This window comes from Eublepharis macularius, chromosome 15, assembly GCF_028583425.1.
Source record: "Eublepharis macularius isolate TG4126 chromosome 15, MPM_Emac_v1.0, whole genome shotgun sequence".
In the NCBI taxonomy this organism is placed as follows: Eukaryota; Metazoa; Chordata; class Lepidosauria; order Squamata; family Eublepharidae; genus Eublepharis; species Eublepharis macularius.
The window spans coordinates 55553555-55574581 of record NC_072804.1 but is presented as its reverse complement, the minus strand read 5'-3'; the positions used below and the strand labels follow the sequence as shown (position 1 = coordinate 55574581).

Genomic DNA, 21027 nt, shown 5'->3' with positions numbered 1-21027 from the left:
GCCTAGGCTGGCTTAAGTACCTCGGCGGTGGCCACAAGGCCAATTTTATGCTGTGCTCTGCAGTAACTTTGAAAAAATTAAACTGCTCTCAAAACAGGAGAGGGTGGGACAGAGAGAAGAGACTCTGAACAAAAGGACCAGCAGAGAGGCTCTGAAATTCTTTATTTAGAAACCTAAAACTTCAATTTTCTCTTTCGACGGCAATTTCTCTTTCTGGCCCAACCCCCTTCCCCACGTCTTCCGATGTCTCTCTCCGGTCCAGATTTGTCTGGGGCTCTACTCTCCTGAAGCATCAGCTCTCTGCTTTCTTGTCTTGCTCTAAGATGGGCTTGGGCTGCTCCTCCTCTGGGGCAGGTGAGCTCGGGTCGGCGGCTGGCGTATCCTTCGCTGGCTCCTCGGGGGAGACGGCTGCTTGCTTGGCCGTGGCTGGCTTGCCGGCAGATCCCTCATCCGAGCTGCTGCTGCTGCTGGCTCCTTCCTTGCTCTGCTGCTCCTAAGGAGGGACCAGGAGGGAGGGGAGGAGGAGTCAGGACAGAAGAAGCCCCCAGCCCAGCCACAGCCTCCTTCCAAACAGGCAGCACTGCACCAAGATGCATCTACCCGCCTGGTGTTTTAGGCCTCCCTTCCTCCAAAGAGCTTACAGCAGAACACACCAGGTCCTTTCCCTATTTTATCCTCAAAACAAGCCTCTGAGGGAGGTCAGGCGGAGAGAGCTTGTAGGAGCTCATGTGTGCAGTTGTGTGTGTGTGTGTGTGTGTGTGTGTGCGTGCGTGCGCGCGCGCGCGCGCGCGCGCTTAAAAGCTGGCCCACTGAGTGTCCTGGCACCTGGCTGTCTCCTGCTCTGGCGACACAACGACTCCTCTGTGCTGCACTTCAAGCGCTCTCGGCCCAGGAAGTTGCGTGACTTCGCCAGCCGGCCCATTTGAGCCAAGCGTGGATAGTCCCACCACTCCCTCTGGCAAAAACCGAAGACGGAGGCCTGAGAGTTTTGCAACTGGGCAGGGAGGGGACCGATGCCCCTTGGCTGACCACAAAGGGCGGCATGGGCACCACAGCACGGTTACCTTGGCAGGCCAGGGGCCCTCTAGGCTGGAATCCAGCAGGGAGCTGTCTGCCCCAAAGCTCTCCTCTTCCTCCGGCATGCTGATGAAGATGGTGGGAGTCTCTGCCTCAGGCACTTCCTCGCGGAAGTCTACAGACTCCTCCGCGGGCAGCGGAGTGGGCAGGGCTGCAGGGCGGGGCGGCGGCTGCTGCTGCTTCAGCTTCTGCTCCTCTTCCAGCTGGCGCTTGAGGGCCTTTTCCTGGGCCAAGCGCAGGGCGATCAGATCCTGAGACACTCGAGGCAGGAGGGGATGGGGCTCCACGTCCTCCTGCGGAGGCCAAGGGACATGGTGGGGTTCTGCCAAAAGCTCCACCTCCCCTGCACCGCTGCGTCAGGCCTGCTGAGGCCCAATGCCCGACTGTGGCCCTCGGTCCCGGGGATGCTTCTCCCCCTCCCCTTTTACTGGTCCTCCATTTCCCTTTCCAAATAAGACAAACGTTTCTCCTTCCTTCATAAACATTTCCCAGGACTTGTATGGACGTGGCAGGAGGAACACGTCGCAAAGAAATCACACCTTCTGCAACTGGCATCAATGCCAGGTCTCCGAGTCTGGCATAACACTGTATCTGAAGGAGAGAGCTGTGGCTCACAAAAGCTCACACCCTACCGCAAATTTTGTTAGTCTTTTAGGTGTTACTGGACTCTTGCTCTTTTCCACTGCTTCAGACAGACTAACATGGCTGCCCATCTTGATCTGGCATAACCCTGCCCACCCCCATCTACCGTCAACTAAGATTCAACTGCATTTTCTTTTAAAATATCTCATTTGCAAATTGTGGGTTAAAAGACACCCAAACCCTCGCCGCTATCCTTCCCCACTCACACTTCCAGCGGCCCCTCCCGCACAAACCCTGCGCGTTTGCAGTGCGACAAAGCCAGAGGCCCCACCTGTACTCCAGCCTCTCTCTCTCTCCTCAGTGCCTTACTGCTCCTGGATGGGGCAGCGCCCCTCACTTCCTCCAGCAGCTGTGGGTCTTTCCCTTCGAGGTCTTGCTTGTTGCTCGCTTCCAGGATGGCCATCGTGGAGTTGGGGACGTGGGCTTGCTGTGGGTGAGCAAAAGCAGAGGGCGGAAAGCAACAGCCTCGTTACGGACCAGCGCTGCCGCAAAGGGCACCCGCACCCGCTGGGCAAGGGCACACCCGGCAGCTGCTGCTATCCGGACGGCAATTCATCCCCCGCTTAAATCCCTCCCTCCATTCCTGGCTCTAGACATTGCGCTTGAAAGCACGTTCCCACAACAGAAGTTAACAGAAATGGGTTGGAGTTTGACAACTCCAACCCACAATCTGACAACTCTTCCATGACAAAAACAAAAGGAGGTCTTCCGTGGTCTCGATACAGGCTGGTTTTCATCACCCTGAGACCCAATCAGGACCTTTATTTTCTTGCTAGCAACACACTCGCTATTAAGGGGCTGGCTGCGTGGGGTTCTATACGCCACGAGGGCCTGCCGGGTCTGCGGTGCACAGACATATTGCAGTCCCTCCAGGAGCCAGACTGATGGTCAGCGGGGAATCAAAGGTGGCAAGCAGGTTCTGTTGCCATGGCAATGGCTTAACTATTTTCCACAGGAGTGAAGGATTGGCAACCTCTTATTTGTAAGGGAGAAAGCAAAGTACTCAGAGATGCTGTAAGGACAGGTACGGAGTCCAAGACTGCTCCCTGGTGACTCCACCCATTGTTCCTGTTAACAGCCCCCACCTTTCACCTGCAAAAACTCCATCCTCTGTGTCCTGGCCACATCACAATGCGACAGAATTTGGGGGGGGGGGCTGGCTTTTTTATCCTTGTTAGTAAAAAGGGGGAGGAACTTGTGCCAAAGCAGAATTAAGCCCGGCTACTGGCCAGGGAACTATGGAGACATAAGGAACTCCCTAGAGAGGCTGAAAAATGTGACTCTGAAAATTAATGGACAGACTGACCCACTCGCATAAACGGCCTGATTAGGACTAAGCATGCTCACTGATCAAGGAAAAGAAAGGAGGAGAGGGAACTGGCCTTCCTAAGCCCCTGAAAACTTACCCCGGGAGGGGCAGGTTTCCCACACAGCTCTTCCCCATCTTTCCCTGAAATTGTGAACGGGAGGGGGCGCGGGCCAAGGATTAACTACTCCAAGCTGAGTTCCAGGGACAGACACACTGGGCTCCAGGTATACCATGGCACAGACCTTTGGGGACCACCCCGACTCCACTTAGCCTTCAGCATCTGATGCTGCTCTGTACCGCAGGACCACGTGCTCGTTCCCAGCAGGGCCTGGGCCAGTACCTGGTGCGGGGTGAAGGAGCGGACGTGGGCGAGCAGAGGCTCTCGCAGCTCCGGGCATTTCTCAAAGACGGCGTTGAGCTGCTGAGGCGGCAGCTGCAAGATGACCTGGAAGGACTGGGGCTTGGTCCGCTGGCAGCACTTGATGAAGCCCTCCCACACCTTGGGGTACTTCCACACCTGAGTAGGAAAGCAGAGAGGGAAGAGACCGGATCCGCTGCTTACCGCCTCCCCCCTTCCTTTGCTATGTCCAGCCCACTCCCCAGAATACGAATTGCTTTCTGAGAGAAGTCCAAAGCCTGCCCGGTCCGGTGGTAAATTGCCAGCAATGGACAGGCAGAAGCCCACAAGCGGGGTGTCAAGGAAACAGCACTCCCTTGTGGTTGGTACTAGGCAACCTCTGAACATGGAGGTTTCTACTCAAAGCTTTTATTTTTATTTATTTCGCTTATCATCTGCCTTTCTTGTTGAGGCTAATAGTCACTGACAGACCTCCTGTATGAAGCCAGAGTGATTTGGGGTGTCAGCCTGTGACCACAGAGACTCAGCTTAAACCCCAACCCATGAAACTTGCTAGGTGACTGTGGGCCAGCCATCTTCTCTCAACCTAGTAGGGGGAGGAAAGGAGAACTAGGAATGCCTCCCTGAGCATCTCAGGAGGAGGGCAGGATTAAAACGTGACAGATCGCCACTTCGGGGTCAGGTAGCCATTTCCCCCAGGCCAGTTTGGCTAGGGATCCTGGAGGTGCTTTGCCATCTTCTGGGCATGGTGCAGGGGTTACTGGGGGCGGGGGGGGGAGTAGTTGTGAGTTTCCTGCATTGTGCAGGGGGTTGGACTAGATGACCCTGGAGGTCCCTTCCAACCCTGTGAGTCTATGAATTTGTCCAACGGTTTTGAAAAGGTTATTTAAACTCAGCAACCGTCACTTCTTGGGTGATGGGCCACCCTTCCCACTCTCTGAAGACAAGTGTTTTGGCTGTTTGGGAGATACAAGACAGCCAGCCGAGTATATCTGGCAAAGCATTCCCCTCTGGAAGAGTCTCGGCATTGCTCAGGAGTGTTGGTCTCTGCTGTGCCAGAGAGCACATGCTGGGTGGATGGGCTGCAAGGGATGCTGGGAGCCCCGGCTGCAAGGAACAAGGCCCAAGCCAGTATCCTCCCCCACCTGCTTCAAGATGAGGCGGGAAAGGATGTTCATGACGAAGCCGCCGAGGCGAGGGTACATGGTCAGCGACTGGATCACCGTCCGCATGAGCAGCATCGGCAGTGGGTTCTGCTCCATCAGTTGCTGCATCACCACGGCCAGCACCTCTGATGTGTAGACGTTGCGCTCGCCAAAGCACAGGTTGGTGGCTGCGGATAGGGAAACAGGCACGGTTGGGTGCTGGACCAGAGCCAGGGACTAAGAGGAGCAGGAAGGAACAAAAGCCTAGACCTCTAGCCCCTATGCCATCCTCAAACAACGAACAAACAACCAACCGAGAAATGAACATTTCTTCCATGGATGTAGCTTTGGGACACCACCAGTGGAAGGATCCAGTATGTGGAGTTCCTCTTTGCAACCACGGAAATCAAAAACATTGGATATACAAAAGAACAGGAACCCCAACCGTCAAATCAATTCCATTCTGTGAAGGGCGACTGCAGTGTTCAGAATCTTTATCGGCAGCACGCTTTGTAGTATCTGCATGTCGACGAAGAACTACGTGAGAGGCACACATGCTCATACGTCTGCCTGAAAGGCAGCCTCACCTTTGATGATGGACTTCATGTCGCACTTGGTAGAATCTATGTTGTGGAGGGCGATCAACAACTCTCCGGGATTTAACGGAGAAACTGCCGAGTTCCCTTCACCTGTTGGACGTTGTGGCAAAGAAGAACCATCATTGTGGGTAGCTGCCACATACCTACCCTCTTAGGAGTCCGGGCAACGACAGACAGGACAACCCAGCCAGCCATTCCGCTGACCTCCTCCAAGATCACTTTACAGTCTCCCCTGCTCCCCAATCCCGGCCTTGTGACGCCCGCTCTGAGTGTATTTGCCAGACATGCACAACTCATGGTCTCACAGCGTGGCCCCTACCATGCTGTGTTCCCAGCAGGCGGTTGAAAACCTCTTTCACGACTATGTGATTCAGCTTGATGAGCTTTGGCAGGGCCTGGATCACCTCTTTCTGCGAGGAGAGAAACAGACAAGAAACTCAGATGTGATTTGACATAAATGTGCTTCCCACTGACTCCGCATCCCAAGGAAGAGGCAGCCCCGCTCTACAGGGGACCGTTACTTGGAACGAAGCCTCTCTCTGTGGACCTCTCACTGAAGCCACCTCAGACATGGCCAGCAGTAAATATTGGCTGCCTTTAGTGCAGTAATCTCCTTTTTTGTTCTGCTAGTGTAACCCCCGTGAGGTTAATTGGTTTAGCCCAGTGGGGTGGAGTCAGAAGCTAGAGGCGGGCTGCTGAGGAGGAGGCTGTTTGCTGGGGAGCTTAACAAATTGTAAGCTCTTATCACCTTGAATAAGGTAATCAAAGGTTGTATGTAAAATATGATTTAAAGTGGTGTTTGTGTATTGTGTTTAGTTGGTGTTACTGCGATTGTATTATTTTTGCAGGGCTATAATTCCCAACCAGAAGCCTGAAGCTTGGGGGACAGCTGCTTCAGATGGATGAGAGTGGAGAGGACTCATCATCACTTCTTGAATGTTGAACTGTTTGCCTTTTCAAGGACATTGTTGATTTGGAGTTTTTTTGGTATGGTTGCACTTAAGAGTTAATTTTTGTTAAAGTTGTATTTTATTAATTGTTAAAAAGTTTAAAAGAAAAAAAAAGTTATTTCTTAAAATTTTGTGTAAGTTGCTTCCTAAGCCCCATAGAACCCATGAAAAGAGAAGTTACACTAGCTTTCTGTCTGTTCTAGGTGCTCTACTGTGCTAACGCTGTATAATTCCTAAAAGCGACCTCTGATGTGTTTCCATTAGCCGTTTCTCCTTCATTCTCAGTAACAAGGGAAAACAACTCTTCTCCCACAGCTGACTGAAAACCTGAGCAGAAAAGACTCAAAATGGGAGCAGCTGCCAGTGGAGGAAAAGAAGGCCACACCAAAACAGAAGGCAAGGCAAGGCTCAAAAACGCGCAGAGAGACTGTTTTTTCCAGACTATAAATCCCTGATATGTTCTGAGACTTTCCTCTGGGGAATTCCCCAGAGGAAATCTTTCTCGCGATACAGAGTTAAATATACTTGCATGACTTCTCTGTATCACAAGACACATCTGGAGGCGACAACCAGCCAGGTCAGAAGCTAGCTTTATTCCGGGCCTGAAAATGGTTACCTTTTCCAAGCCATTGAGGACAGGGATAAGAAATCGGACATCTGGGAGCCTCTTGTGGTACAGATCTCGAACACGCTTCACCAGCTCAGGAGACGGGGGAACTGAGTGAAGAAAAACAGGTTCTAATCTCAGCCACACTGGGTGCCCTCAAATTCTAGGTTTCTTTGAGAAGGAGAAGTTCTCTCTCTAGCAGTTTTGTCCACTCTATAGAACCGCAATGGAACTCCCACTGTCCCGCTTGGGAGGCCTGTGAGAGTGCAACATAGCCCCACAGCCAAGGCCTGCAGTACCTACCAAAAGAGAACTTCCACAGCCCAGCCCCAGAACCACATATGAAGCACTAAGAAAGAAATGCCGAGCAATGTCTCCTACCTTTATCTGTTAGGCTGTGCAGGCAGCGGGTCACCAGGGTTTCTGCCCCTTTGGGGCAATTTTCAACCAGAAGCAGCAGCTCCGGGGAATTCATTCCCATTCCGCGGATCTGAAGAATATTTGGAAAAGAGGAGCCAAGAAAGTAAATGAGAGGAGGGGGTAAAACACAGACCCAGCCAGCCAGAGCTTGGGGAAGGGAGAGCCGCTGCTTAAGGAGAATGCATTCCCTGCACACTCAGAGCCAGTGTTCAACACCCCCTGCTCACCGGCTGCTCGATAACCCTGAGGACAATGCGCTTGATGTCAGCAATGGCCTCGGTGTATACAGATGCCAGCTCGTGGATCAGCTTGTGGTTTTGGGGAAGGAGGGCCAGGTAGAGATAGAGACACTGCTTGATGGTCTCCTCTGTCCAAGGGGCAGCCACCTCTGCAAGGCAAAAAGAGAGTCGGGAAAGAAGATGGTGACCGGGCAGCCGAGAGCTCAGAGGATGGGAAGAAAGCATCCCTTGGAAAGAACCATCCAGCCCCACTCCAATTTTAAGCCACCTGCTGAGATACCCATCCCATTAAGCAGATCCACACTTCCAGGAACTGAAGCAAAAGCTTCATCTCCCAAGGACAGAAAGGCTACAAGGCTAGCTGAGTAGCTCTTGCGCATTTGGAAGAAAGCAAGGAAGATAGTGGGACAGTTTGAGGATGGAGTTAATCCAGCAGTTTTGGAGAATGTGGGTGTCATGGCTGGATTCAGATATCATGAACAAGCCAGTCAGGAGCTCCCTCCTTTCCTTTTCAATCGGTACACAAAGCCATGACTGTAGATACCCTCTTCAACCTAATCACAAATTCAGGCATATTAAGAAACTGAAGTTTGGTTTTTGCTCACCAACTGGAACGTTAAATCAATCTTACCTTCAGACATCACTACAAACTGTGGTTAGAATGGAGACTTCTTAAACCAACAAGTCTGTGGTCTGGCTCCATGCCAAGACTAAAGGGATTTTCGTCCGCTAGCACCTAGGAGACTAACAAGATTTTCAGAGGGTAAGCTTTCGAGAGTCATGGAGCTCTGATCCTTGAAAGCTTACCCTCTGAAAACCTTGTTGGTCTCTAAGGTGCCACTGGACGAAAATCCTGCTGTTCTACTGCAAACCAACACGGCTACCCACCTAACTAAGACGAAAGGGAAGGTAGCTTGTGAACCTTAGAATTTCAGGGTTATTTGTGTCATCCAAAACTATGGCTTGTTTGTGATGTTTAAAATCCTGCCTCAGTGTCCCCTGAACGAGCATGAGCAGTGCAGAACAGAGGTGACAGAAGCTACTGGTTCAAATCCCACTACTGCCATGGTCACAGATTCAGAGAAGTTGGCTGTGTTAGTCTATAGTTCCAAAATAGTAGAGAGTTCAGTAGCACCTTTAAGACGAACCAACTTTATTGTAGCAAAAGCTGTCGAGAACCACAGCTCTCTTTGTCAGATGCATCTGACGAAGAGAGCTGTGGTTCTCGAAAGCTTATGCTACAATAAAGTTGGTTCGTCTTAACGGTGCCACTGGACTCTTTACTATTTTGGAACTACTGCCATGAGCTTGGTAGGTAGCCTTGGGTAAGCCCCTCCTCTCAGCCCGAGTTCCGCAGCTGTATTGCGAGAATACTAATAACACTAATTTGTTTACTGCTCTGGGCGGTGAACTAATCTGTCTAGAAGAGTGGTATATAAATGCTGCTGCTGCTGTTGTTATTATTTATTACATAAATGCAGGGGTGGGGGTGGGGGATGCATACATCGCCACTTGCAAAGAAGTGTCAATGCAGAAAGCAATTTCATGTGTGACATTTTCTGCCCCCAAAGTGGTGACCGGGATGGTTCAATTTTGGAGTGTCCCACAAGTATTTCCGGCCAAACAAACCTCCAGCGCTGACAGAGGTACCTGTGTCTTTGTCTGCTCCAAAAAGGACTGAGGGGGGATTGGGGTGCACCAGCAGCTGCAGGTAGTTCAATGCAAACTTCTCCACGTACTCCCGTAGCTGATCCTTCTCATACATCCGCTTGATGAACAGCAATGCTTGCTGGCGAACCTGAGATGCAGGCAGAGGCGGCTCTCAGCAAGTTAACAGCCCAGCAGAAGTGTAAAGAATAATCCCAAAATGGAGGTGGGGGGAACTAACTGTGGGTTATTTCTCACCGCGATCATATTCCATTGGCAAATACTGATGGTGAGGGGGTGAGAGAAAAAAACCCAACAGAACTGGATGGAAGCAACTTTCCAGAAAACCAGAACATAGAAATCAGGGTTTTATTTCAAGTGGAGGAAGCCCATGTTTTGCAATGTTTGTGACCAGAAAACCCAATTTGGGCCCTGAAGCCATTGAGTGCTGCCGCATAACACAGGCAGACTTAAGACTCACCTTGTCCTTCTCGTGGGAGCTGAGGTCTAAGAGAACGTGCAGATACTGGAACTGCCGAGATGGGCGCTTGAAGATCAGGTCTCGAAGAGTTGACATGCCCAGGTATGTCCGGCTCTGCAAGAGAATGACAAGAACCTCTCAGCACATGCAGGGTTTGGTAGAGAAAAAATGCTGCCAAGGAAGTTGCTTTTAAGGGAGCCACAAGTGGATTTAACTTCTAGCAATATGAAGTGCCTTCCGCAGAACCACAATATCTACTCTGCTATGGGAGTGCCATGTCTGGTCTCCCTAAAACGTGTTGATTTCACGGTGCCCGCACCAGCACCCAGTCTCTGCTTTCCTGTAACCTCCCAAGACTACAGCAATTGCTCTAATGCAGAACCCGAAACAGACCTCATCTTCACAGTATTTCCGGATCACTTCCAGGGCACTCTCAGTGATCAGAGGGGCTTCGAGGACCACCTTGGTGAATATCCTGTGAGGGTTAAAACCAGAGAGGCAGGAGGGAACAATAAACTGACACGCACAGCCACCATTTAAAACAGCTAGGCCAAAGGGTCAAAATCATATACATATATGCATGTACGTATAAAAAAACTTTAAATACCACCATCTTAGAAGAGACACTTCCTTTTTTCTTACACAGGAGGAGGAGCGCCTCTTCTAAGAGGGAGTGTTATGAAACACGTTTCACCTAAAACCAACATTAGCATGCTTTTGTTTCCTTCCAAATTGTTAAGTTTTCTTCACATGCACATGTTATTATTTGACTTCCTAAAACTAACCAACTGGGCATCAGCTAGAATCACCTCCGCTTTGTTTCAGCAGTCCTTCAACTCTGTATTGGATTTCTGCTGGTTTTAAATCTTTGCAAATTTGCATTCATAAACCCTGTTATACTGTTATATTGTTTACTGAAATGTCCTTGAAACTGATGGTACTAATGCACACCGTGTAATCTGCTTTGAGTCTCAGTGACAAAAACAGACTATAAATAACATAAATAAATAAAATTTTATTTTAAAACTTTCTATATTGAAGTTTTATGATGCTTCATGCTGACTCCAGCGGCCTTGATTCCAGCAGACCATTTGCTCCCTTGCACAGGTAGAATTTCTGCCCATAGGCCTCACCTGTACGACCTCTAAACAGAGGCTGTGTGGTTCTGCGTTCTCTCCAGCCCCCAGAAGGACTGCTAGTGCTAGCTAATGGGGGAGGGGAGGCAGTGCTAAGACTTGGCTTGGATCCTCTTTGCCGTTGTTAGAGGGACTGTGGCTTAGCCGGCATCCAGTGACTTCATCTGCTGAGAGCCAAAGGAGCGGCTGTAGTTGAGCTCACGTTTTGTGCGCAGATGGTCCTCCACACAGCCTCTGGCATTTTCACTTAAATTATACTGAATAGCAGGTGTTGGGAAAGAACGTTCTATGCCGGACAGCCTGGAGTTGCTGCTGCCAGAGTACACTATACAGAACTGGAGAGACCGACAGTTCAGCTTGGTATGAGGCAGCTTTCCCTATTCCCGTTCAGGGGAAGGGTCTCAGTTCAAGGTACAGGACATGCTTTTGCCTGCTGAGCCCAGTTAAGAGGTTTTGGTAAAGACTTTGAAGGGTTTCTGCCGATCAGAACAGACGGTATTTAGCCTACATGGACCAGTGGTATCATGAGATGTAAGGCAGCGCCACACGTGCACAGATCTTCCTAGGGCAGCTTCTATCCACCAAACAAAAGGGAGGCTAGAAAACTATGCCCCAAGGGAGGCTTCCTGTCCTCGGCCCCTCCCTCCCCACGCAGGGCCACACCCACCCATCCTTCTGGTCGGGCTTCTCCTGCAGACCCGACAGCAGGCCGATGAGACACTCGTCGTAGTTGCTGAGGGAGCCGGAGGGGTAGTGCGTCAGGTAGGCGTTGTACTCCTGGTACAGCCAGGCGAAGGCCAGGTCCAGCCGGTTGCGGGTGTCGTCCAGGATGAAGGAGAGGACCTCGCTCTTCAGGGGGACCTCAAACTGGGTCACCAGGGACGAGAGGATCTTCACCCGCGCCTGCAGGGAGAGGAGCAAGGAGCAAGGCGGCTGCAGCAACCGGGACCCGGCGCCCACGGGGCTGACCTTTGGGGCTGCTTACATGGGCGGCGCCGCTGCAGGCCACTGCCTTCTCGGAGCGCAGGATCCGCTTCACGGCGGACAGCTTCAGCTTGTCCATCTGCCCGTCCGTCAGAGGCTTGATCACATCACTCAGGCGGAAAATCTTCTTGCGGCCGCTGGCGCCCGCCAATCTGAAAAGAAGGCGGCTAACAAGTCAGCTTCTGCAGACCAACTCTTACTTCAGAGAAGCCACGCCAGCAAGGAGGGCCCGATCCAACGCACCAGCAGCCGGCCATCCACCCTGGCACCCGGCAAACTGCGCTACTGGGGTGGCAGTTTTGGCAAGTCTGTGCAATTATTGTCACGAAACCGGAAATAGCAAAGGACGCAGCCTAACGAATCCAGAGAATTTCCGGCTGCTGGAGGCAGAAAGTGCAAGGATAACTGGAGGGAGGCTGGGTGGGTGACGTCAGTGGAGCCCTCCCCCATGCCCCGACATTTGATTGCCCCCCGCACCTGCCCCGATGCAGCCTCAGAGACGTTCCTGAAGCTCGAGCTGGAGGATGCAGTGACGGGACTCACCGGCCCCTCCCAAGGGACGGACTCTCACCTGGGCTGGCTGGAGGGGATGATTGGTTCTGGCCTCCGTTTGGCCTGTGGTGCTCCTGGCTCCATTGAACTGGAGGCCACAGAGCCCTGGGCCCCCACCACTGAGATGGCCTGGCCTGGGTTGAGAGCAGACAAGCGCCTCTTGATCAACACGCTTTCTGGCTTGGACAGTTTTTCTTCCTTGACCTCCTCCTTGGCCTGTTTGATCTGCTCCACACCTAAGGGACAGAAGGTGAGTCCTAAGTTTGGCAAGAGAAACCCCAACCTCTGATCCCAAACTGCCACTTTTAAAAAAGCCCTTCACTGGTAGAGGCATTAAAAATCCCCCTCCCCAATTACTTTTAAACAAAACCATTTAGGGAAAGCTGAAATACTGCCAAGGAAGAAGGGGAAAGAAATCACGCACGTTGCCCTGAACAGCCATAGGCAGGGGGGAGGTAGAAATCTGACCAACAGGCATCAAGTGGATCGTCCTTATTTTATTTAACTTATTTATTTATTTTATTTTCGATTTCTATTCTGCCCTCCCTGCACAGGCAGGCTCACAGCGGATTACATCCCATAAAAACAGACGTATACATCTATATTTTAAAACAGTTAAACATCAGAACAATGTAACAATACAATACAATGCAGCATAAATAATTAAAAATCCACACAATGGCAGCGATCCACTCAGCTAACAGGAGGCAACCAGTCCACTTCTATGTGGCTTGATCCCACGACTTGGAAACAATATCTACGAATTAAGTGGCCGTATCACACAGTCACCAGCACTGAAGGAAACGATCCAGCCAGCTGTGCTTAAGGAACGGTTTTAAAAATCCCCCTGGACAAAGAGTCACCAGTTCCAAACATTGCCCTCACTGGCCAGTAAAAAAAGGGAACGTGAGAACAAGATGCATCAAGCCAGAGGTTGGGGCCACCCTCACAACCCCGCAGCAACCTCCCCGGAGCTCCACCTGCAGACATACCTGGCCCCAACCCAGCTGCAGTCATCTGAGTGGCCATCAGCCGGGCAAGGTGCTTGATTTGGACCTCCGTGCCAGCCGACTCTACCGGAGTATAGGTAGCTTGGAAAGAAGCGGGCATGTTCTCTGGCAGATAAACCATGCTGATGAGCACCTGGGGGCAGCAGAGCAAGGAAGAGATCGAGAAGGGTTGGGAAAGTGCAGAAGAGCATAGCCAGGAGAGATTGCAAGACCCCTCTGGAGCAACGAGGTTTTCTCCTCCGTGTTCAGCCCCCCCCCCCCCCGAGTTCTAAGCCTCTCTGCCCAAACAGTTTCTGCTTCCAGCGCAGCACAGTCCCTGAGCAACGACAGCGGCAAGCTACTGTCCTAACGACATCCCCCGTCCCTGGATACTTACCAGGTTAGCCACGTTATCAGGAGTCAGAAGAGGCTGCAGAAAATCAGCTGTTATGTCGGTGTCTGACTGAGTGCTGGTTTGGATGGAGGGCTTCTGGGCAGGGACTGCCACCTGCTCCAAGTCCTTGTCCTCGTCATCCTCTCCAAGAGGCTGCTCTGCATCCAGGAGAGAGGTGGCGGGTGTGTGTGTGTGCCATGGGGTTACGTCAGATGCACCGTTGGCCAGCGATCTCCTGTCATCAGAGCCCCTATTCGAGACCACTCCCCCTCCCCCGCCTCGCCTACTCACCAGTCTTCATTTTCTTGGAGGCAGGGTCACTCTCGTCCCGGGGGCGCTTCCGTAGATCCTTCAGGTTTGGCATGTTGCGGGCGATCTCAGCCTGCTGCGTGCCCAGGTCCATCAGCAGGGTGGTGATCTGGGCCTGGAACTCCACCGACGCCGGGTGCTTCAGCACGCTGAGCAGATGGAGCTTCAGGTTCTTCCGCACGCTGCTGACCTGAGACTTGGCCAGGGTTGGAGGGAGGTTGGCTGTCAAGGAAAGGGCAACACAAGGCATTCCAAGCCATCCAAAAAGCAGCGAGAATGTCTGCCAGCATCAGTCACCCCTCTTGGAAGAGCCCTAAAAAGGGGGAGAATTCTAACACAAATTAACTCGCCTACTGAAAATAAAAAAGGGCGTGAGGCAGACTCTCCTTTCTACCATTAAAACAAAACAAAGCAGCCTCTCTCAGGAAGGTGCATTCAGGCTCTCTGCCCCTCCAACTCCAGCCCAACCTTTTTGTAATCAGAAGTGTTCTCAAAACAATCCACTGTTTTGCCTGGCAGGATTCTGGCACGACAAGGTTGTCTCGCGCTAGCAAGCATTCCAACCACAAGCAATTCACGGGCATCTGTTCTTCAAAAATGCAGATACAGTTCACCAGGCTGATGTTAGCTGAATAAGTTTGTCAAAGTTCAAGCTGGTAATCTCTCAAGGCCTAGAGGAGCTAAGAAAGCACGGATGCCGCACTGGAAGCTGTTCGTTTTCACGCTAGAAAGGGAAGCCACGTTAGCTTGTTTCCACAAATACAAAGCACTTTAAAGACTTATCAGGTTCATCGTGGCAGAAGCTTTTGTGGACTAGAACCCACAGCATCAGGAACACGATCACAGCCGTCTAAAATAATACGGGATGACATTGTCACTGCTCAATAATAATGATTTAATGTTGAAAATTCCATTTCATAACACTTTTTTTAAAAAAAAAGTTAGGGTTGAAAATGTAACTGCCAAGCTCAGATCGATCAAATCAGGTCTGATTGTAAGTGTATAGTGTAGAGATATGGTGCTAGGTGAATTAAGATTAAACATATTTGAGACTCATTTAAAATGCTGTAATGGTTACTATTTTTTCAGCTAATTTGTGTTATTATCCAGAGGGGTTAGCCTTGTTAGTCTGTAGTAGCAAAATAGTAAATCTGACGAAGAGAGCTGTGGTTCTCAAAAGCTTAAGCTAACAATAAAGTTGGTTAGTCTTAAAGGTGCTACTGGACCCTTTACTATTTTGTGTTATCATGTCACACTTTATTTCTAGGAATTGAACCAGATATATGTCCATCTGCTAGATGCCAGCCACAGCTTACCATGCAGTGCCTCATAGGCCTGGATCACCTCTGACATGAACATGGGCCGCTGGCGGGCGATGGAGGCCAGGGAGCCCAGCGCTGCCGTCAGGTTGATGCTGGAGATGGCTGGGTGCACCATGAACTTCAGGAGCTGCTCCAAAGCCATCTTACCCTCTTCCCACAGAACGTCTGAGGGACAGAACAGAAGAGGCAGAGGAGAAAAATAAAATCTACACACATTACTAGACTGCCCCAAATTTCCTAGCCCGCAGCACCTCCATGTTAGTCATTTGTGGCCCACCCAGGAAGGGGGAAGAGAAAGGATCAGTTTGTGAAAAGCTTCATGGATGGGAAGTGACCCTCACTCACTACAGGTAACAACGCCAGCAGCTGTTTACACGCCTGGTCCACACTGCTCCTGCTCTAGGCAGGGCTTGTTAAAGGCTGTCTCCCTGTGCAAAGCGGGCGGCTCGTCTTGCCAGATGCCATGCAAAAAGGAAGAAAGGGCTACACTATGGACTGTAGACTTAGTGGCAGAGCACCCCATCCTCTGCAGGAAGTGCTGGCAGGATGCCCTTCACCCTACACCTACGCCCACTGCCATCTCTCCCTGTTGCTTCCCGACAGCTCGGCGATAAAGCACCCATGCCCGAGTGGTTAACCCAGCCCAAGCCCAGACCCCAGGGCGGTGGAAAACAAGGGGTTGTTCCCCAGCCCCCACCCCGCTGCTCTCCGCCTCCTCACTGTATTTGATGTAGGGGTGATCCCTGGGCACACGGTCGAGGCTGATGTCGTTCTCGTGCCGCTTGGGCACCTCCGAGTCGGGCATGCGGGGCGAGAGGGTGATGATCAGTCCCTCCACAAACTTGATGGCGTGGGTGCGGATCCCGTCATTGTCGGAGTCCAGCAGCTGGATGATTTCGCTGGCCATGGCCGACACCATCTCCCAGCAGGCCTCCTGCATGTCGTTGATCACTCTGGACTTCACCATCCACTGCACCACGAGGAGAGCGAGGGGCTCGCGTTAATGGGACTGAGAGAGGGGCACTGCGCTTGCAGCTTCCACGGTCTGGCCTTGGTTCAGATTTAGCCCTTGGGAAGACCATTTCATACGGCCCAAGGTGTATGCAGAGAGCATCCTTTGTGAGCACAGAGGCCCCAAGGGCCACCACCTGGAAGCAGCTCACCTGCAGCGCCACCTTGTACAGCTGGGTCATGGCCAGGATGGCCTTCTTCACCACGTTGACGTTCTCGTCCCGCAGCAGCATGTTCAGGTTGGCAATCAGCTTGAGCAGCAGCTCCGTGTCCCGCTTGCTGGTGGAGAGGAGACATGGGGAGGGGCGGAGAGTGAAGAGGAGCAAAAAAGCACCTGCCGAACACCTGGGGCCTGCAAACACACTCACTGGGGCAGTCGATTTCATTCTGGCCACCACCCTCTAATGGAAAAAGCCTTAAGTATACACCAGATGGCATGCTCTGCATTGTGTTGGAAGAGGAGGCAACCACACACATACATACACAGCCTCTCCCCATGCAGTAAAAAATAGACACTTATTTTGCCCTCCTATAGAGCACGGAGGAAGACAGTCAAGCTCCACTGGCTACTAGAAACAACAGTTGGCTACCAAGCCCAGCCAAAGGTCCTCTGGGAGCACCTCCTGTGCCATCCCTGAGACCCCTAAAGCAGTGATGGAGAGGCTCCCGAGGAAGGACATCTATCTTACCAGGCTTCTTCAATGAACCCAATGACAAACTTCCGCACTTCCACAGACTTGTCCGCCTGGAAGGCAATGATCTCCTGCAATGTAAGAAGAGCAAGAAAGTCAAGGCCAGCCACACCTGTGTTTGCTCTCAGGCCTGCCAACAAGAGGCAGAGAAGTCCCATTCAGTTCTGAGCTGGGTCAACTTGGGCCACAAGGAACAGAATCTAGCAAAAATGGACCCAAACCACTAGCTGTCCTGAATCCAGTCCTCTGCTTTGCAATTTCTCCCACCTCGGCCAATCAGGTTATTCCTAGCATAGGCACACACACTCCCTCCAAACAAAACCTGGCAATGCTTACATCCAGGAAGTTATCCAGCAATGTGGGGTCCTTATTTATGATTAACTCCTGGACCTAAGAGAGAAAAGAAAGAGAAGCAAGACCCAGATGGACATTTATGGGTTATCAGCAGGCTATCCAATTACCCTCGGACTCTCAGCTGCCAAGCTTCACCAACCAGAATGCCAACTTGCTCTACTCTCAGAATCAGGCAGTGAGTGGAAGCTGTGCTTGGTACAGAGGCCTGAACCAGCTGCATTCAGGTGTCATGGCAAACCATAGTCTTGCGGCACCCTCAAGACAAACAATAGTTTAATCCTGTATATATGCTAGAATAAAAACCTTATTTAACTAAGGTGCACAAGGCTCCAGTCCATTTTTGCAGCAACATCCAGTGGCTCCTTCGAGACCAACAAGATTTTCAGAGTACACTTTGGAGAGTCAGAGCTCCCTTCCCTGAAGAAGGGAACTCTGACCCTCCAAAGCTTAACCCTCTGAAAATCTCGTTGGTCTCGAAGGAGCCACTGGACGAAAATCCAGCTATTCTACTGCAGACCAGCGTGGCTACCCACCTAACATTAATGGAACCAAGTTGACCTTAGACTACAGTTGTGCAAAGTCTGGTCAGTTTACCAGACATAACTAACAGACCTTGGTTTGTGCATAAGCCCTGGTTGGTCTGTTTCATGCCTCCTCTCTGCCTCTCACTAGAGACTACACCCTCCCAACGCTGTTCTGTCTACGCTTGGGTGGCAGCAAGCAACAACACTGCTCAGCAAACGGTAGTTTGTGATTTCAGACGTCACGTGAAACCGCAAATAGTACAAAAACAAAGCAGCTGCAAAGAGAGCTAAGAACACAGCAAAGCGAGCTCCCCGACACCAACTTGACCGACCGGCTGGTTGAGCAGGCGCAGGGCTTAGCTCTGCTGCGCAGGATCACGTCACGAGACACAGCAGGGACCAAACCCATCTAAAGACAGAGGCAGCGATGCCACTCACCTGCTTGAGGATGGTGATTTTAGAGTCATTGCTGATTAAGGCCGCCTGATTGAGCAAGTCCACAACCTGTTTTGGTTGTTAAACAGAAAAGAAGTAAATTTTAGATATGACAGAGGCATCTCCCAGCACACCTGTCAGAACATCCCTTGTAAGCAGGTATCAGCAAAAAGCTCTGGTCCTGAGCACTGAAAACGTTTTCGTGCACGCCAATACGCTCACCAGCCCAGATCCCCAGTTCAGCACCATTCTGCCTCCAGCCTCTGCCCCCTGCGACTCTTACCCTCTCGGAGGTTGTCATGGAGTCTATCCCTGCGGTCTCCTCGCCAGAAAAGAACTGGGAGGCGATGCTCATGCGAGAGAGGCCGGCGTCTCGAATGCTGCTGCCGCTCGCCATGGCTGCCAATGCTCAATCTGTTCAGCGGATGGAATCTGGCCAATCAGAGCAGGGCCTAGGAAGGGAGCATGAGTGGTGGTTAGAACAAAGCTCAGATATCCCACAGGACAGCCTTTCTGAGCCTTAAATCATAAAATCTTCTCGTGTAACAGGGTCCCGTTGGCTTAATCTATCAGATAGGCTCAAAGCTCTGTGCTCTAGAACACAACTTATCATCAACAGCTAGATCTATTGGCACAAGTTGGCCTCTTGGCTCAAAAATGGGACTCTCCCTTACCACCTGAAAAATGCTGCATAGCTTAAAGGCTTGCACACTCCTTGACTCAGCATAATGAATATCATTATTAATAATAAACCCTCCATTCAAGGGCGCTTTATACAGCGAAAGACAGGTAGTCTGCACTGAAGATTTTTCAATGCATACTTGCGTAGGGATAAGAACTACCAAAATGCATACACCAACTTAACATGGCTCACATGGATCCCATTTTCCCCCCATCACAACAGCTCTGTGAAGTATGGTTGGGTTGAGAAACAAATAGCAGTTGGCCCAAGGCTACCAGGTGACCATCACAGCTCATGGAAATTCAAGATAGCCCATCCAAAATTCTCAAGACTCTGGCATCACATGGGAGGCTTGCCTCGTGCAACCAGCAGCTCTCGTCTAACTTAATTGACTCTAACATTGCCCCATGCCTCTGGCTTAAGCCCCATGGCTGCCTTGCTCCCTCCAGCAAAAATTAGCCCTAGCAATAAGTCTCAGAAGTGTATCCTGGGTCTGTGTGACACACACACACCAGAGTCAGGACAGTGTCGTGGTCAGTGTGTGGTCGTCTTTCCCCCACTCCGCCTTGGACCTTACTGGGTGACTCGCCTACTTCACAGGGTTGTTGAGAAAATAAAATGGAGGAGGGGGAATGTGTTTGTTGTCCTAGGCTTCTTGGGAGGAAGAGGATAAAAACACAACAGACGAAAGACATCAGAGCTGGTGTGCTGGTTGGACAGTGTGGAATTGGGAAGGAGGCAAGATCTGGGTTCAAATCCCAGTTCTGCCATGAAACTCACTGGGTAGCCTTAGAGCCACTTGCTTTCTCTCAGCTTCCCCTACCTCGGAGAAAGGGAAAGCCAGCATATGCCACCTCGAGCTCCCAGGAGGGGCAGAAACACAGCACCTTAAAGATCAACCAGTTTTTATTGCTGCTGCTGCAGCAACAGCTTTCTTGTGTTGCCATGCACACACCCCACAAATACGGTTGCCAGCTCCAGATTGGGAAATTCCTGGAGATTTGGGGGTGGAGCCTGGGGGAGGCAGAGTTTTTGGAGAGGAGGGACCTCAGCAGGGTATAATGCTATGGAGTCCACTCTCTAAAGCAACCATTTCCTCCAGAGAATTAGGGCTGCCAGCCTCCAGGTGGTGGCTGAAGATCTCCCAGAATTACAACTAATCTCCAGGCCACAGAGATCAGTTCCCCTGGAGGAAATGGCTAACTTGGGTGAGCTCTCCTTTGGAGGTTTTTAAACAGAGGCTAGATGGCCATCTGACAGCAATGCTGATTCTGTGAACCTAGGCAGATCATGAGAGAAAGGGCAGGAAGGCTTACATCAGTGCTTAGTTCTCATGGCCCCCTTCTTACATGCCCAGGGTAATGACAATCGCCGCTTCGGGGTCAGGAAGCAATTTCCTCCAGGCCAATTTGGCCAGGGTCCTGGAGATTTTTCTGCCATGTTCTGGGCATGGAGCAGGGGTCGCTGGCGGTGTGGGGAGGGGAGGTGGTTGTGAATTTCCTGCATTGTGCAGGGGGTTGGACTAGATGACCCTGGAGGTCCCGTCCACCCCTATGATTCTAACTTGGAAAGTGGATTCTATATTATACCGACTTAAGGTCCCTCCCCAGAGTCCACCCCAAATCTCCAGGAATTTCCCACCCTGGAGCTGGCAACCCTAACTGGGGAACTGATCCCTGTAGCCTGGAAATGTAATTCCGGGAGATCTCCAGGCATCCCCTGGAGATTACCCAACCTGCCCCAAAGGACCACCAGGCGCCTTCCTCCCAGGCAGGACCCCCCCCCCACTACCCCGGGCCCTTCCACAGCATCCCCGCGTTGCCATAACAACACCCTCCTCCACAGGCCTCCTCATCGTACCCCCACCCAATCCCTCCATCGCCATGACAACTGCCGGGCTAAGGCCGGCTCCCTTTTACCAACTGGCCCAATTCGGGGCGTGTTCCCTTTCCTCAGCGGCCAGAATTCAACCCGTCCCCTTTCCTCTCTCCCTTTGGGGCCTCCTCGAAACCACCATGTTGAAAACCCCGATTTTCTCTCGGCGCTTTTAATGATATTCTCTACTGCGCGTGCGGATAGAGCGGGGGCTTTTGGGTATTGTAGTTTTTTCTTGCTCCCCTGAGCGGCGCTGCTCGCCTTTGGCTTGTCAGCCATTAGAAGAGGAGCGCG

The 21027-nt window shown here is 51.4% G+C and overlaps 1 protein-coding gene across 1 annotated transcript; it reads right to left on the bottom strand.

The window, feature by feature from the left end:
* Nucleotides 1-151: 151 nt before the first annotated feature.
* Nucleotides 152-20904, bottom strand: SYMPK (symplekin scaffold protein). Its single transcript, XM_054999932.1, has 27 exons — nt 20778-20904; nt 18460-18628; nt 18180-18245; nt 17200-17253; nt 16861-16934; nt 16324-16450; nt 15881-16130; nt 15155-15325; nt 13821-14060; nt 13533-13687; nt 13139-13289; nt 12166-12382; nt 11596-11746; nt 11278-11513; nt 9868-9949; nt 9475-9588; nt 8997-9144; nt 7335-7495; nt 7069-7177; nt 6697-6797; nt 5450-5540; nt 5119-5220; nt 4532-4719; nt 3369-3545; nt 1991-2146; nt 1065-1370; nt 152-493 (listed from the first exon to the last, which is right to left on the bottom strand). The coding sequence occupies exons 2-27, from the start codon at nt 18571-18573 to the stop codon at nt 293-295; spliced, it is 3942 nt and encodes a 1313-aa protein (XP_054855907.1). The 5' UTR covers nt 18574-18628; nt 20778-20904; the 3' UTR covers nt 152-292.
* Between the last annotated feature and the right edge of the window lie 123 nt (nt 20905-21027).